The sequence below is a fragment of the Engystomops pustulosus genome, chromosome 4 (assembly GCF_040894005.1).
Source record: "Engystomops pustulosus chromosome 4, aEngPut4.maternal, whole genome shotgun sequence".
Lineage (NCBI taxonomy): Eukaryota > Metazoa > Chordata > Amphibia > Anura > Leptodactylidae > Engystomops > Engystomops pustulosus.
This window is the reverse complement of record NC_092414.1, coordinates 78947519-78966256: the sequence shown is the minus strand read 5'-3', so window position 1 is coordinate 78966256 and position 18738 is coordinate 78947519. Positions and strand designations below refer to the sequence as shown.

At 35.7% G+C, this 18738-nt stretch overlaps 1 protein-coding gene across 3 annotated transcripts in view; it reads right to left on the bottom strand.

The window, feature by feature from the left end:
• LOC140126705 (dynein axonemal heavy chain 3-like) overlaps positions 1–18738 on the bottom strand; it is an 883215-nt gene that overhangs the window by 713057 nt on the left and 151420 nt on the right. For all 3 annotated transcript variants that reach the window (XM_072146467.1, XM_072146468.1, XM_072146466.1), the window contains exons 8-13: positions 12443–12547; positions 10947–11077; positions 10312–10507; positions 9213–9416; positions 5617–5751; positions 2339–2457 (exon numbers count right to left, since the gene is read on the bottom strand). In XM_072146467.1, the coding sequence (XP_072002568.1) occupies positions 2339–2457; positions 5617–5751; positions 9213–9416; positions 10312–10507; positions 10947–11077; positions 12443–12547 (890 nt within the window). The remainder of the gene's footprint in view (positions 1–2338; positions 2458–5616; positions 5752–9212; positions 9417–10311; positions 10508–10946; positions 11078–12442; positions 12548–18738) is intronic.

Below are 18738 nucleotides of genomic sequence, written 5' to 3'. Positions count from 1 at the left end.
GCTTTAGAATTCTTCACAATGTTTGCTTATTTTGAACTATCTCCCCTAAATTTTTTATAATATTCTGTACATTTTATACTCATTAAAGGGGATTTCCCAGAGAAAAACATGTAAACCCTATCTACCATATAAAAGTTACACCCAGAGATCAGGAGTCTACAATTCTAATCACTTGGTCTAAGAAAGAATTTTACTCAGCTAACTCCTTCAGTATCATAGAACTGAACTGAATGACAAACTGATCTTAGAATTGTTAAGCCTCAAAACCCTCCACCCTTCCTTTTCATATACCTATTTCCTATGTTAGGAATAGGTTTTGCTGGCTTAACATCTTTTTGGGTAGAATTAGATTAGAACATTTGATGTAAAATTTTTTGAACATAAATTGTTTATGTTGCATTTCCTGTTCATCCTCAGGTAGCACTGCTTTGTATTGTGCTCCCTGAGGATGAACAGGAAGAATGAAAATTTATCTTCCCAAAATTTGCATTACCTGAAGTCCTCAGGCAGCAAAAATATAAAGTGATGCTGCTGAAAGACAAACCAGGAGTGGTACTTTTGTAGTTTTCCATAATTATGGAATACTTTAAAAATACCATAAATGAAAATACTTTTTAAATCACATTCTGCTGTGTTTCACTGTGTTGAATATAAATGCAGGAGGATTTGCCAATGTAACCAATCTTTATAGAGAGAAAGACAGAGAGAGAGGCCCATTTCTATAGTATAAGAAATTATTTGGATTTGTTAAAGGGATTTTTATCTCATCAAGTTTTATTTTCCTTTAGAGAGGTTTTATTTTACTTTTGACTCCCTAAGGAAATTCATGAGAAAATCATAAGATAACCAATGGTTTTTGAGTTACCTTATTAGCAGCAGTAAGAAAAATCATAGTAAAAATAATAAAACAATATGGTTAATGCAGTTAACAAACATACTGTAAAGAACCTTTCATTTTCTATACCAGTTTAATTTTGGCTTTGATTTTACAAACAACATCTGAGACCTGAGAATTCTTAGACCTTAAGTGCCAAATCCATTATCATTCTTCATCTCTTCCCATTAAAAAATAAAGAAAAATTAGTTTTAATGGTATTGTAACAAAAAGTGGTCACTTGTATTTGAGGATGGATTAACATATAATAGAGATTTGAGGATAAAATGTCTTTTTTAAATTATCTATTGCCTGAGGTAACAGAAAACTTAAACTGTGTTTTTGTAATAATCTGATTCATCAATCTTATCACTGGTTGGCCAAAAGATGAAATTGGTCAAAGTAAAACCACTTGAGGGCTAGAAATCTTGGATTAAAGAATTCTGTCTTTTAGGTATAATTGATAGTGTTTGACTTTGAGAATTGTTGTTAGTTCACTAGTAGAAATTCATACATATATGTCATAGGCATACAACGGTTAACATACAGTCAAATGATGAATGGAGTTTAATATTGTATTTCCATTCTATATCTACATAGGTTTACCATCCAATCATTGATTGTTAAGCAAGAGAACAAAGCAATATTGATAGATTTAGCTGAAAAGGAGCAATAGTTGGGGTTGGCAAGATCATGCATTAAGATGAAAGATGAAACAGATGCAATGCACGGCCAAGATCAAAGCATCCCATCAATTCATTCTGAGAGTCAAAATCCAGCTGAGCATCAGGAACCCTGTCTGCATAATAAGGAAGGTTGACTAAAACATAAGGATTAAACAGATGAGCTGTCTCTTGTGGACGCATGGCTGGGAGGCCCTGCTGAGCCACTTGTAAAGGCACTTTGGAATCATACACCTGCTACTCAGTAGTGAATTCTACAGGAAGCTTGCCTGGAGAATAAATTCTACTAATGGACTAAATAGCTTGGTGAAAAATGGATTCCCATAAGCCCACTGTTTATATAGTTCTAAAATAGTATTTCACCATAACAGACGAACATGAATTCCGATTACCGTTTCAATATACAGCCTAATACAGTAGAGTAGACAGCAATTATTGTATTTTTTATATATGGAATTATCCTCTATACGTATATATATAAATATATGTGTGTGTGTGTGTGTGTGTAGCACTGCGTAGTCTGTGTGCGCTATATAAATAAAGGAATTTTATATATATATATATATATATATATATATATATATATATATATATATATATGGTAAGAAGAGAATAAACAAATACCCCACATGGATATCAAAGGCAACATTCTGTACAGTATCTTAAATAATAGGTAGATTTGGATTTCATGGACTACCAGGTCTGAGTACATGTTGCTTAGAAACATTTCATTTTGTAACCTCTGCTTCACATTATGGAAAGGCTTATAAAAGGTACTAACCTGCTTGGACCATGCATGTTGTTTTCAATCACAGCCTTTATTCTCGCCTTGGCTGACAGGACAATCTCTTCATGGATTTGTACTGAGCTGATGTATTTGATTTTCAGATTATCTACAGCCTGCAGATACAAGTACCTCCATTGTTTATTTTTGGAAGCAGTAATGAGCAGGCATTAGCTTGCTCGCCAGAGACAGATTTAAGAATTATTCACCTGTTTCTATGAATCCATCAGATTCAGGCTAGCAGTTTAATATATGCTGTCGATGACTGACAGCATACAATATGTTGGTTGCATTTGCTATCATTAAACTATATAAAATTTGGTGCAAAAACATAATTTAAACTTATCTTAACAAATTCAATTTTTGGGGGCTTACATTCATTTCCACAAAAATGTAATAGCTACATCATAAAGTAAACAATATATTAGGATTCAACTGCCAGTTAAGAAAAGTTATTAATTTAGCTCAAACATAAAATGTATCCCCGGGACAATCCCTTTTCTCCCCAAGAATTGATGATGCCCCCACTCACATAAGATTATCAAGCTACCAGGGTAAAATCAGTGATTTTAGTTATTACATGTGAGGTAGGTTTATTTATGAAATATTTTTGATACACTCAAAAATTACTATAACAGACACTCCAATCAGCACATGTGGGTTATGAGAATATTTTCTTAAATTTTAATATAGTTTTGTCATTATTGTTTAAGAGATCCACAATATAAGTAAACTTTGGTCATTTTGCTCTTAAAAATCCTCATGGAGGTACATTTCACAATGCCATATTTTAGTATGTATTTTTTTAAGTTACTATATTTGCTATATGCAAATTCTATATATAGGATAAAGGATTATCAGTTTTTAAGATCAGGAGCAAGTAGAATTTAAAAACATCTGAACTGCTATATTCAAAAATATAAATATGTTGCGGGAGATTGTTTGTTTATTTTGTACTGCTGTTTGAGACTTTTTGGTCTCAACCTAAAAGTCCCGTCTGAGACCAAAAAGTCTCATAAAGCAGTACAAGAAATCAGACAATGTGGTAACAGATCTTCCCCATTGTGTTTTATATTTCATTCCCTTCATATTGAAGTTTCTTCATATTACAGAATATGATTATTGTTGGCCCCCATAAATCTGTAAGTATTATGAAGCCATTGTTTCTGTAAGTAGCTCATAGTGTACAACATGAATAAAGTGCTTATGACCCAACAGAGATAAGTGATTATTAATATGTATGCCTCACTATATGACTACAAAATGTGATTATATTGTACCCTAGACCAACCATTGTAATCAGAAACTATTTATACACCACTGCTGTGAAATCAAGATGGTCTAATTTAGCATCCAGAAGATTTATTGAAATAACAGTAGTCATAAAAATAATAAGAAACATTAAACAGTTAATCAATAAAGAGGCCTCCCAAACTACAAATGAAACTACAATATAACAAATAAAATACAGCCCTTTATGTCTAAAACTAGAATCGAAGAGGCACATATTAACTTCTAAACTTCTCTTGTAATCTTGTAACTTAACTTTTCTTGTAATCTGACATGCGTCACTTTATATGGTTATAACTTTCAGACACTTTAACTTACTAAAGTAGTTTTATGAATGCTTTTTCATCACATGTTTATTTCATATTCATTGTAAATTGATATATTGGTTGATATGTTTTGTGTTTATTTATAAAAACAAAAATTTACAAAACTTTTGATTAATTTACCATTTTCAAAATTCTAAATGATCTCCTTTTCCAACAGATAGTTTTACCACCCAAATTACTTACTAACATATGTAATTTTTATGTTTTCATAATTTTTAAAATGTCTTAATATTTTATTACTATGTGACACGGCGTAAAATCAAAAATTGGTTTTCTGTATTTTCAAGGAGATTACAGAATTGACTTTTCTGGGTATCATTTTTGTTTCTTATAAGGTTTGAAATAGATAATATTAGAAACCCCTGTGATTGTAAACCCTTTGAGACCTTCAAAATACAGGTGACATTTAGAATGGCCTAATCATGTTGGTAATGCACTCATTTAGCAGTTTGTAAGCTGTATTGAAGAGACACAACCATGTCAAAACAGTGCTGTCTACAGTTTGAAATCTGTTCCTTCTGAAATATTTAGATACACTTGTTTGATTTTACTCCCACATCATGTCATTAGGGTTCTTGAAAGTCACGCTTGATGTTAAGGAGGCTGCCTTACAAGGTAGCAAATAAAATACATTTCCATCCTGAAAAACATATTTTCATATTTCCCATAATCCCCTGGCTATAAGTCTCCACACACCTACAAGATGGCCTCTGTCTACATTGGGGAAGTCTCTGTAAGGAGAACTCTTACTTCCTAAACCTTCACTTAACCCTAAAATTTACACATTCCCAAAAGATAAAAATTAAAAACTCACCTAAAATTATGATTATGATTATTATTATTATGCAATTTCTTCAAGTATGAAGACATGTGGATGTCACTTGTTATATGGGCGCAAAGTGAAGGACAGGAGGGAAGGAAGGCCTTGCAGTATCTAGTTTTGCCCTACAGGACTAAGCATTTTTATTTGGTTCATTGGCGCACTTTTAAGAGTTATAAAATAATAGTTTTTCTGTTAATGTGGTCATGTGAGGGCTTATTTTTGGCAGAATGTGATTCAATATACAGTAGTACTATTTTGGGGTGGCTATGCCTTATTGATAAAAAATTATATATGGAATTTTAATTCTTTGGGTCGGTACATTTAAGGTGATACCAAATTTCTATATTTTTAATATACATGTACTAATTTTGTAAAATAAAATCCCATTTTAGTATAGATATGTTTTTGATCACTTTTTAATGCATTTTATATGGGACAAGATAGGTAAAAAATCATAATTTTTGGTACTTTTTAAAAATAAAAATGTTATTCCGCTCATTGTACGGGTTCAATAATGATTTTGTTTTATGATCAGGGCCTTACAGACACAGTGATACTCTATAAATGGGGTTGGTGTGGTGATTTTTACTTTTAATGTACAGTTTATTTATTTATTAAAGTTCGAACACTTCATGACATAGAAGAGAAAAATCTAAACAAAAGTAATTTGTATTACACATACCCTAGAATTAGTGTCTACAATCACACAGATTTTCTTTACAGACTAGTCAATAATGAGATTCTACTGAGTTGCCAGGTCTATGCCTTACTATTTTTTTTTTATTTTGGGCTAATTGATAAGGAAAGAAGAATACAATGCATTTGTAATACATTACCTGAAAAAGAAAATTCTCAATTCTTGGCATCTGCTGGACACTGATAACTAAATTTTCTACTACATTGTCAAAGCCATAGACAATCTCTTCAACAGATGGATTAAAACAGATATCTGATTCTTTTATGAATGGTTTCTGTAGGAGGAAAAACACACTATTGTTGGCTTTATTTTAGAAAGAGAAGAGCTATTACCGAAAGTTTTAAAATGTATTATTACATTGTTTTTGGCAAGGAAGCCATTTCATGTTCCATAGAAATAGCTAATGCAAGTCTAAGCATGACTATTAAAGTTTTTTATATATAAAATTGACTAAAATATGTATGCTTAATTTTCATTAATCGTAAAAAAAAGTAGTACATTTCTTGAACCTTCTACCCAAAAAAGTAGTAATTGAGAAGTGACATGGAAAAGATGCAGCTTGATGGAAAAAGGGAGGAGCCTTATAGGTCTCAAAAGGGAGTCGATAGATGCTGATGTTACCCTGAAGGTTTCAGGAAGCCTGACCTTTTGTGAACACATGAGATCAGTCTCTGGGTAATACTCAGATTGGGTGTAACATGATAAAATGCCTCAATTAATGAGGGCAGTGTGTTGAAATCAGATCATATGCATTTAACTGAGATTGGATGAAACAAGTTATAGTTCTAGAATAATGCTGAGTTAGATGTCCTATAAATTGTTGTACTGATGCATTAAATTACCTCCCACAACCAATGGTAGGAAGCTCCATAAACATTTATGCAGGTAGTACTGTATAAAGTCAGGACTTCATTGTTACTTTTCAATAAAATTTAGCAATAAAATTTGTAATATTTCTTAAAAGCCATATTAGTTGCATTATATTTGGGGATTTGTAACAGAAAAACAAGAACCCTATCATTAGGAAGGAATTTTAGAACTACAGAATTAGAATTTTAGAACTACAGAATTAAATCACTTTTGTAGTTTGCTAAGGTTCCCAGTGATTTATGGTAATACTACTCCAGTGGTACATTTTGGCTTATATAATGGGCAGATATCATTTGTTAGCACCCTACTATAAAAAAAAAATCTAGATCCTTCAATTAAAAAATAGCTCATTACCACTCCTAGCACCCAAAATACTTTTACAAACTGCCATTTCTATGGAATAATTACCATATTTCCTTAAGAATTGGTATTTGTTTGCAATAAGGATGCAGAACTTTAAACCAAGGCATGTAATCCACTCATTAAAATTCCAAAAGAAAAGTCAATTTCAATGGGAAAGTCATTTTTCTTTAATTTGTACTTGTCATAAAGTGGACGTCTAAGGATCACCTAAAGAATAAGGCTTTACATAATCTTCATGGTTTTAGCTGGACCAAAAGCTCACTAATTGACATGTGAAATGTGAATTCCAGTCACAAGTCTTAAAAGTTGAAATCACTCAAAGAAATACCAATTAAACAAACTTTAACTTGTCTTACCATTAAAGAAAAGAAATATAAAGATAGAAATGTTCAAGATGTGTGGAACAGGGTTCAGCAACCAAAAGAGAAGTTTATATTTTATTAGAAGCATAAAAACACCAATATAAGCTGCATGTGTGCACAGAGCACATACAGTTCCATTCACCATTCCTAAAATCACTTAATGGTGACTTTCTATGGCATCATGGTACACCATATCAAATGGCAATTGTCATCACAATTATTGTAGATGGATCACAACACATAAGAGGGAAAGAACAGACTTAAATCATGTGAAAAAGGAAGTCAACAGTAAAAATTATCTTGCTTAAAACACAATACCATGATGAATTAAAAATTGTCTATTGTCTACCTCTTTAAATCCTTTTATTGTATAAATGTAGACATGAAATATCCTCTTCCAAAACAAAAGGGAACATTCCCATTTTAATAAGCTAGATCCACAAAACTTTGGAGGACACAGAGGAAAGAGGAGGGCTGAGCTGTCCTCACCGCTCTCCATAGAAAGCCGAGAGGTCACCAAAGTGAAATGGGAAAATATAGCACATGTCTCATGGTGGTCATCTGACGCAGTCACAATGCATTGGAACACAGTGTGCTCACTACACTGTGCCCATGTGCCATAAACTACTATTGGGCCAAATTTGCATCCAGATCATGACCCCCCTAATGGTTGTGCGGAGGAGGCCCCAATGTTAGATAAAACTAGGCATGCAGATGTCACAGAGGTAAAGAATAATTGATGGATTTGCACATGTTGTGTGTGTTCAATCACTACTTTGGCCTCACAATGACTTATGATAAAAAATAATGAAAAATAATGGACAAAAACGGAGATATGAAATGACCCTTAAGCTACATTCACACTAACGTATGGGGGACATATATACGGCCGACATATATACGGCCGATATACGTCCCCCATACACTTCTATGGGCGCACGGCCCCCTACGGGAGCGGTACGGTGCAGCACACGTGCGGCACCGTACCGTTCCGTACCCGGGAAAAAGATAGGACCTGTCCTATCTTTTCCCGTAATACGGCGCCGTGTGCCATAGGTTGCTATGGAGAGGGGCGGGGGTGAGCTGCGCTCACCTCCTCCTCCTCTCCCCGTACACAGCCGCAGCCGTGTGAATATAGCCTTAGTGTTTACAAAGCATCTGGTAATTTAACAACTAAACTGTGACTTTGACTTAAATGTAGCAAGGTTAGACCATAAATAAAGGGGATATATTAGTTATTATAGAGCCCTGTAATATTTCATTATATTTAAGAATAAAATGGAAAGATTTTAAAAAACTGTTACATTATTGGGCACACAATTATTTATTTAGTCTATAATGTCAGAAAAGTGACACATCCCTTTTAATGACATGCATTTCTAGTGCCACATTAGTCGGGGGATCATCTTATAGAAAAGATGCTGAGAAAAACCTAATTCACTTTGGAAAATGTACCATATATATTAAACAAACAAATGTGCTTGTCAAATATTTGCATGTGTTGTGCTGTATTTTTCCTGTTCAGCTTACACAAGGATGCTTAATCGCCATCTGTATTTACGGCTCGGCAAATGGGCTTGATTTCTAGCAAAGATTTGGTGCCAGGATTTTTCTAAGAATGACAGAAGTTAGTGTTGCATGACACTGTCAACATACATATTTATGCTTTGTATGAAAATAACGATTTGTAATTCAAACCATCAAAGAGATTTTATCCGACTTGCTGACTAAGTGCCATTATTAGATGAAAACAAAGAGCGCTGTCACATCTTTCACATGTCATCCGAATACCCCGCACACAACACATACAAGGAAAAATAAATGCAGATTATCATTAAACTGTCAATGTAAGCTAGCAGTGCCTTAAACTACTGCAGGCCTGAATAATCTAAAAGTGAAATGTTGTCCTACTTAGTTTTTACATTGGCACAGAAGGTTACTGGACAGGTTAAAGAAAGCTAGAAGTGATTAAGATTGAGATAGGGCGTGGGGAGGGGTATAGATGAAGAGAGAGGAAAGCAGCTGTAAAAAGAGAGAGAGGCAAAAAGGAGAGTAAGAGAGGATGCGGGTGAGAGATTTCTTGAAATATTTTAACTGCTTCACTAAGAATTCTATGAAAAATATGATAGATTAAACATACCATAAATAAGACAATAAGATGAGGTTTCACTGGGTACCACAAACTGTCAGATGGATAATTTCCATTATACCGATTCCCTTCACAGTAGGTATCAATCATTTCCACTAGGTCAGTTAGAGAGGTCTCCACTATATGTCTTTGAAGATTGGACATTAGAGTTGCCAAGCTGCAGAATAAATGATCCATTTTCCTTCTCCTTAATCCCTAGTAGAAAAACAATACATGGAAGAAACTCACTGCTTTGCTTTTATGCTACACCTATACAAGTATATATATATATATATATATATATATATATATATATATATATATACAGTGTCATGCAAAAAAGGCATATTGCTTTTCAAAAGTAAATTTAGGTAGAAAAAGTTAGTAAATGTATAAGTAACAAAGCAACAAATGTCACACAGGCCATGTATGGAAATATACACATTTTGAGAAAAGGATGCAATGGTGCTGTATTTCAGTTACATAGCAAAACATTACTTAAGGAGCTTAACATTGAAGCATTAATCAATTTAGAAAGAGTCTGTGTTGCAATAAATAACACTTGTTAACTCCATGACTTCATGGTAAATCTGGTACACAAGCCCATAAATAGACATAATTCCTGGCCGTGCTCCCCTGGGTATGGGAGGGGTGTAAAGGGGAAGTACATGGCGGTGTGAGGCAGCATGGGAAACCCTTCCTCCCCTGCATTTGCACACTACCTATAGCCGCTCCAGGAACTGGAGCAGGCTATAGCGCAATTCTATGCTTATCTATCCAGCTATCTATAACATAGCAAAAATCTATCTTTCTCTCTACCTATTTCTCTACCTACCTCTCTAACTATCTATCTATGTAGCATCTTTAGAAAATGTAGAGACGATGTTGGCCCTGGTATCTTTGCATTTCGAAAAAATAAGTAGTTGAAATGGCACAAAAGCTAGAAAGTGTATCATCCCACACTAGTGAAGATATTCTAGAGCTTGTCTGCAATAAAACCAGTACACATTAGTATATATGAGACGCAGTGATATCCACATATACTACACATTGGAATAATAAAAGGCCACCACCACTGTCTTTTAGTAATTTGTGTAAATGTTTAACTCACCTCATCCTCTGGCATTATAGATTCTATTTTGTCTCTATTTTGTCCTACAATGTCACAACATTCCTTCATCCATGTTTCTTGCAAAAGTTCGGATCTCTCTTTGAAAACACTGTTCATGTGCAGAATAAGTTTGTCCAGTGTCTTGGGAACACTTTGTAGGATACTTTTAAGATCAAGCAGACTAAAAGTTGCATAACTGTAATCAAAATGGAAAAATTTACAAAAATATTTCAGGATAACAGGACAGCCCGCATCGACATGGCATATTTTAAGATCATCCATTAAATTATATCTATCTGTTCACTACTGAGCCTGATAGAGATTTCAAGCTAGTAGAAATATATCTTATACTTAAGTGAGCTAAAGGAGTCGAAAGATCAGCAAGAGTACATTAGTGATCAGTCATGAAATGAAAGGTCAGAATGAGTGATTATAGTCATTTACAGTACGCGGGGCCTGCTAATTGAGTGCATGTGGAGGAGCAGATGGATTAAGTCTTAACAGGTGCATCTTGTCTTTGGAAATGTACTAAAAACTTTCATAAAATATGTATTAGAAATCTCCTATATCCCATTCAAAATGGTGAAAGTAATAATCCATCTCAGGTAGGTGTCACAGCATCATGGATGACATACTTTTTATGAAAGTGATGAAGAATCTTGGTCATGACAGGATGAGTGATGTGTAAGCTGTTCTTCAATTTGACACATGACACATGAAAACTTTCATGCCATGGAAAACGATTTCGTCCAGCACTGTTAGACATCTTGGTGCATAAACAAAAAAAAGAAAATAATGAAAATAGATGATACTTTTAGAATTTTGATACATTAAGTCATTTCACATAATCATTTATAAATAAATGGGGGAGATTTATCATCCGCTGGCACTGGGTACGCCAGCATATGGTGTAATCCCCACCCCTTGGCCACGCCAGATTTAATCATGTTGCTCTGGCCTCCAGATAAATGCATACAATTCTAAGTCGGGTCCAGACCAGTGTAGGATTGTGTTATAGCCTGCTCTGGTTCAGACGCTGGGTGCACCCTCTTTACTCTCCTCCACCCCAAATGGGTATAAGATGGAAATAAGAGCAATTTCTACTCATGTACCAGTAATTTTGCCTATGTCAGGCCCTGTATGCCAGTTTTCAGGAATACAAACCCTGATAATTCTGCCACATTGTCTTTATCTGTTCTAATTAACCACAAAATATACTGCATAACACAAGTTTAAAAGAATACATTTTATGAACTTTAATTCCAAATGCTAATAAACATTCAATTGCATTTTGTATGTAGTTTCAGTTTTGCTGTTAGATAAAAAGTGTAAAAAATTAAAGTTTTTCATAAATAACGGATAGAGTGCAGTCAAGTAGGCATAATACAGGCTAATATAAGATTGCGGAACACTACAAATAGCTATCAATAGCACTATGGTGTCATTTAAATAACAATACACAATGTATATACTGCCTGACAGCTCCTCTTCCCCAGCTCTCACTGTGCCTGCCACTCTTCTCATTTCAATGCAATCAGCCTGTCCGCCTGTCTCCTTCCCTCCATTGTCACTTTCTATCATCATGACCACAGCGTTTTTATTACTGCCACCATTCCCCTTTAGCTCTGCACATTTCAGATCTGTATCTACAGCGTACATAGAAGGATCACATTAACTAGAGAGGTGATAGATGTGAGAAATGTGATGGCAGTATACCACCTTTCTATGCAGTCTACTGGGAATAGAAAATGCTCTGGTAAACCATTGTATGAGCTCCATCAAATACAATGTTCCCACAGGGCCGGCTCCATTACAAATATAAGTCTCATTTGTACCACACGTAAGGCACACTTTTCTTCTGCTGCCTACAATAGCTCTCTAACTTCAGCTGTGAAGCCTCATTATCAAGCAGAGAAATGACCTGTGTCTGTTTGGACAAAACATGCAATTTGGGACCCTTTTTTTAGACACATGATTTCTTTCTCTTCCAACAAAATCTATAGATGTTCATTACTCTGCCAAATAATGTAGGAAGGTACTGGAAGCTTATTTCCAGAGTGTAAAGCCTCAAAAAGACTGCTAGAAGAACACACACACAAAAAAATAGATAAGGATTTAAGGGAAAATTTACCTTTGGGGTCATTTCAATTCTGAGCCTCTTTTGTTCCATTGGGTCCAATAAAATGTAATCAAGAATTGATTTCTTTATGGCATATGTATAGTTTTCCTGTACCTCCTAGGAAAATGTGAAAATTACAGATTTTAACAGAAATTTGATTTATTATATTTTATTTATGCTGGCATGGTACTTTTACCCATAATGTGCCCTGGGTAACATCATTGTTGTGTGCTGCTTCTAAATACATATACATATATACCAAATAGTGATGAGCGAGTATACTCGTCCAAGCTTGATGCTCGGTCGAGTATTAGCATACTCGGACCGGCTCGTTGCTCGGACGAGTATTTGCCCTGCTCGATAACGAGCATTTAATTAAAAAAAAAGAAGTAAAGAACAGTAAAAAAATACAATTAACCCCTTAAGGACGGAGGGTTTTTCGCCTCATTTCTCGCTCTCCAACTTCAAAAATCCATAACTTTTTCATTTTTCCGTGTACAGACCTGTGTGAGGGCTTATTTTGTGCGTAACAAATTTTACTTTCCCGTAATGTTATTTATTTTAACATGCCGTGTACTGCGAAGCTGAAAAAAAATTCCAAATGTGGAAAAATTGAAAAAAAACCGCACTTGCATCACGTTCTTGTGGGCTCAGTTTTTACGACTTTCACTCTTCGCTCCAAATAACACGCCTACTTTATTCTTTGGTTCGGTGCGATCGCGGTGATACCAGGTTTTATTGTGTTTTAATACATTTTCAAAAATTAAACGAATGTGTACAAAAAAGAAAAAAAATTTTTTGCCATCTTCTGACGCTAATAACTTTTTCATACTTTGGCGCACGGAGATGTGTGAGGGGTCATTTTTTGCGAAATGAGGCGACGTTTTCATTGCTATCATTTTGAGGTCTGTGCGACATTTTGATAATTTTTTATTTCATTTTTTATGTTATGTAAAAAGGTGTAAAAGTCGCATTTCGGACATTTGGGCGCCATTTCCCGCCTCGGAGGTCACCGGCGGCCATAACCGTTTTTATATTTTGATAGATCGGGCATTTTGGGACGTGGCGATACCTAATGTGTCTGTGATTTTTACTGTTTGTTATGTTTTATATCCGTTCTAGGGAAAGGGGGGTGATTTGAACTTTTAATATTTTATTAATTTTTTTTATTTTTTAAACTTTTTTTTTTCTTTTTTTTTTCACTATCTTTTAGACCATCTAGGGTACATTAACCCTAGATGGTCAGATCGCTGCTACCATATACTGCAATACTTCTGTATTGCAATATATGGCATTTTTGCAGCACATTCATTACAATGAGCCACTGGCTCATTGTAACGAATATGCAGCTGCCAGATAGCCTCGTGTCAAAAGAAGACACGAGGCTACCATGGCAACTGATCGCCGCCCCCCGATGACGTTCGGGGACGTGGCGATCGAAAAAAAGATGGCGGCGCCCGCGCGCCGCCGTCTTTTAAACGCCGCCGGCGACTTTGCCGGGGCGTTTAGGGGGTTAATAGCCGCGATCGGTGCAAGCACCGACCGCGGTTATTAGCGGTGGGGGTTTTGTGCAAAATGCAAAAACCCCCACCTCTGTATGAAGAGGACTCAGCCCGTGAGCCCTCTTCATACATCCTTTATACCTCTGCGCCGTAGAGCTACGGCGCAGAGCGTTAAGGGGTTAAAACATTTAATTTAATAATTTAATTGAAGAAAACAGTGAAAGAACACAGTGCAGAATAGATTGCAGATGTTCGGGAACATCTGCGATCTGTTCCGGAGACACGCGTGCAGAACGGTGTTCTCCGCAATAGTATTTGAAGAACAATATGTGTGAAGAACACATTACAGATGTTTGGCAACATCTGCAAGTTGTTCTCTACACATATTGTTCTTCAAATACTATTGCGGAGAACATCTCAGGAGCAGATCGCAGATGTCTCGGAGACACGCGTGCAGAACTGTGTTCTCCGCAATAGTATTTGAAGAACAATATGTGTGAAGAACAACTTGCAGATGTTTCCAAACATCTGCAAGTTGTTCTTCACACATATTGTTCTTCAAATACTATTGCGGAGAACACCGTTCTGCACGCGTGTCTCCGGAACAGATCGCAGATGTTCCCGAACATCTGCAATCTATTCTGCACTGTGTTCTTTCACTGTGCTCGTTCAGTTTGTAATTTTACTGAAAAATGCTCGGGTCTCCCATTGATTTCAATGGGGCTCGTTACTCGAAACGAGCACTCGAGCATTGGGAAATGTTCGGCTCGAGTAACGAGCACCCGAGCATTTTAGTGCTCGCTCATCTCTAATACTAAACAATGTCTGTTATGTTAGGATATTCCAACACAGAGGGACATTATTACACGAAATTCATGAACATGAAATCTCTCCAGTTGCCTCCAGTATTTAAACCCACAGAATGTGACCAAATGGAGGCTCATACTAAGATACTAAGCCCATCAAAACCTCAAAAAGTAAGGGTTGCATCTTAATTTCAAGTGCCTGCTCCCAAAGAAGACTGTTCTTAATTGTTCTATGACATGGCATACTTTACCCAGTAGACTAAGCTAAAATTGTAATAAATGTGGACATGTGGACTGCAGGAAAAAGTTTTAAAATTGGGCCGATCACTTTAGATAATGTGGGTGTGTTAGAAAGATGTCCTAAATATATGCTGATTAAAGAGTGTCCTGCTTCTGGGACCCTGATGTATCAGCTGTAATCAGCAGAAGCACATTGCAACAAGTGATCAGTTGCCCTACAGCATCACCACAGATAAAATAAAGCTTAAGGAATTAAAAGTAAAGTTCAAGGAATTCAACAACCTTTAATGTGGTAGTGGTTTAACCTGATGTTTTCTCACTACAGGGCTATGCCCATTCCTCCAGTTTCCACCAATCCATCTATGATCTATCTGTAATGTTACACTATCAGCCTCAATATTAATTACTTTAATGTGCAAAATATCAACTGCAAATATTTACATTCTAATGTGTAAAAATCTTTATGAGGCTTTTTAAAAATATTACAAAGAAAGAGAGCCAATACTTTCCCTTGTGGCACTTCACTGGTCGCTTCAACCCAAACTGAGAATGTGTTATTAATGACGACTCTCAATTTTTATCCCAAATACATTATTTTCTCCTAGTCCCAGAAGTCTCATTTTATGTACCAACTTTTCATGTAGCATTGTATCAAATGCCTCGGGATCGCGACAGGACCGGGTAAGTAAATGTGCCCCAATAAGTACCCATCCCATTGTAGACTGGTAAGACCCAGAGTAAGCACTTCATTTTTATATGCATGCACTTTTTCATCTGACATATAATGCATTACAGTTGACGGATTGTGTTGTTTGTAGACATTGAAGTGGTCTACAGTTGGAATGATGGTCAGACTGTTCCTCTGTCTTTTGCATATATTTTTATCAATAAATTATTTATTCATGCATACTTTTAGTAACAAATCATAAAAATGTATATTTTAAACTGATTCCACATTGTGTATAAGTTTTGCTTCTTGATAACTGGAAACAAACCAATAGGAACATATAACCATTAGTTGTTGAGTTTATTCTTTTCTGTCCAGGGTATGGTAGAATACACCAGGTCTTTTACAGAAATAGAGAAGTAACCTTTGTATTAATTCCTTAATCTGGTTTATTGATGTGGTGCCTCAATGATAGCCCTAATATAATAACCCGAATGACCTAAAGCCACACAGTACAGCAGTAGATGCTTTGCAGAATTTTTTTAAAATCTAAATTGTTATTCATTTAAGTTATTCTGCAGCATGGCCACAGACTGGTATATGGAACATGTGGCGTTAGAGGAAACCCACCATGAGGAAGCTACCATCAGATATAAATCTGATGGTAGATTCTTCCTAACTACATCTTATAAAAATCTTTGTGAAATTAATATATAAATTACCTGCAGAGTAATATGTAAATTACCTGAAGAGGATTGCGCTGTAATGGCAAGCGGCGTCCCTGCTTAGGCTACTGGGGCTTGGAGTAACCTCTGCCCGGTGCCCAGCCAGGCTACTTCACACCTTTGTAGCCTCTACAGGGAAGCCCACTTGTGCTTTCCAGTGTGCTCCTCTTCTTTGACTGCTTTCCAGTGTTATAGTGATGACATCCACCTGGACAAGCCTTGTGCGCTCCTCTTCAAACATCGCTGGCTTTATATCGAGCTACTACACATGCGCAGTAGCTCCGACTCCTGTCCCTGTTCCATAGAAACCAGCAATGTTTGAAAGAAGAGGAGGAGCGTGCTGGGTTTGTGAAGGTGCATATCATCACTAAAACATGGGAAAGTCGGAAGAAGAAGCAGAGCGAGCTGGAATCCACAAGTGGGCGTCCCTGCAGAGGTAACTGGGGCATCCAGTAGCCTCTGTTCCCGGCACTTGGTGAGTTTAGTCCACACCCCAGTAGTCTCTGCAAGTAATTTGCATATTACTTTTACAAAGTTTTTTTAAAAGTTAGATTAGGTCTTTATATTAGTAAAAATAAGATTAGGGCATATGTAGTTTAGATACGGTCTTTAAATTAGTAAAATAAAGAATAGGGCCTGTGTAGTTAGGAGGAATCTACCATCAGATCTACATCTAAATCTGATGGTAGCTTCTTCATGGTAGGTTTTCTTTAAGGTATTTAGCAGCTACAGTTTTTCTTTATTCTGTTATTTGAGTAATGTTATTGGGATACGATCTATAAATATTATGAAGATCGAAGTTAAAATAATTCTCAAGTCTTTTCAGCAGTATTCTTACATATTACTAGATTTCTTCCCTGCACAAAAATAATGGTTTAGAAGATTATTGAAGTATAAATATATAACTCATTTTAGGTAAGCAATGAATTTAATGATCATAGAGAAGACTTTACAATATTAATATCAATGTCAATAAATGCTTTGCATGTATTTTAAAGTGAGCTAAAATAAAAGGGCATCTTAAATCTGAAATAATGAAATTGCTGCTATACATTTTAAGCTTGAATGCTGCAGCTGGTATTTGAACGGTAGGAGATGGAAAAGAATTCTTATTAAAACAACAAGCTACATCTGGGCACCAGCTGTTCAATTTTCAATGACATTATCTTTGGTGCAAAAACCCTACAATCTGCTTGTAAATATGTTATTACTGGTGTATATATAGTGATCATTTCATTTTAATAGAATTAGTCTTTCAAAATTCTAAAGGATAATATGTTGTTTTTGGTATGAACAATGGGCTGAAATACATAATAATTGTTTGATACCTATATCTGTAGCCATCCTAAGGGTTCAACCCTCTACATCTAGATGAAAAAAAAGTTTTCATCAAAAGCAGGGACTCTCTTCTGTAAGAGACTATAAAACCAAATGCCTCTTTTGAAAGTAATGGTATCATTAGTTAAGAGTCCTGAATTTCTGGGAAAGGACATTTATCCGTGGACTTGTATGTATGGATTTCGGGAGGAATCACCTTGATGTGCAGTTATTTTTTTGTCTTCCTCTCATTTAACGAAGTACAATAGGTTAGACCTACAAGCTGCGATGTGTATAATTCTTATGGACTAGTAGAGAAATGAGAAATATGAAACAACCATATTTGTAACTTACTATAATAACTATGCATCCATAGGAACCCCTCTGCTGTAGGAATTACAGTCATGGATACTCATCCAACTAAACACTAAGCTTTTCTAAGAATCCCCTTATTTCTATTAAAGAAAAATTATGTCACACAGAATATTTGTAATGTAGCCATATTATATCTTTGGACGTTTTATTTTGTTGGATGGGTCCCATGCCAATAAACTGATCAAAACATGTTCTTCTGCTAAAAACCCAAAGATTATCTGTAGCTTGAGGGAAAACCTAGCAGTGAGTGTTTCATCTCTTTTAAGCTTGATTATAGGTAAAATTGAGCATGACATATTGCTTATTTGAATTGCATGGTTCTCTTTACAATGTATTCAGTTGAGCCAACCTACCTCCAGACTAATCAGCTTAAATAAGCCTAATCACCATCCTCTAAAAAGGGTTGTCAGGAATTTTAAAAACATGGCTGCTTTCTTCTCCTGATAATGGGCAATGGGTGGTATACAAGTAAGCTTCATTCCTCTCTTCAAAGATGATTTACCATACTGGCATAACCCATGGTCAGGTCTGTTTTTGTAAGATAGTAGCCATGGTTTTCAAACTCTGGACAATGCCTTTAAGTTCGCTTTGGTCATCCACATAATAAAAACAGGGGTGGGCTTGCACATAGCCCTTGTCACCCAATTGTGTGGGATCCTGGGGATCAGGAAGGCCC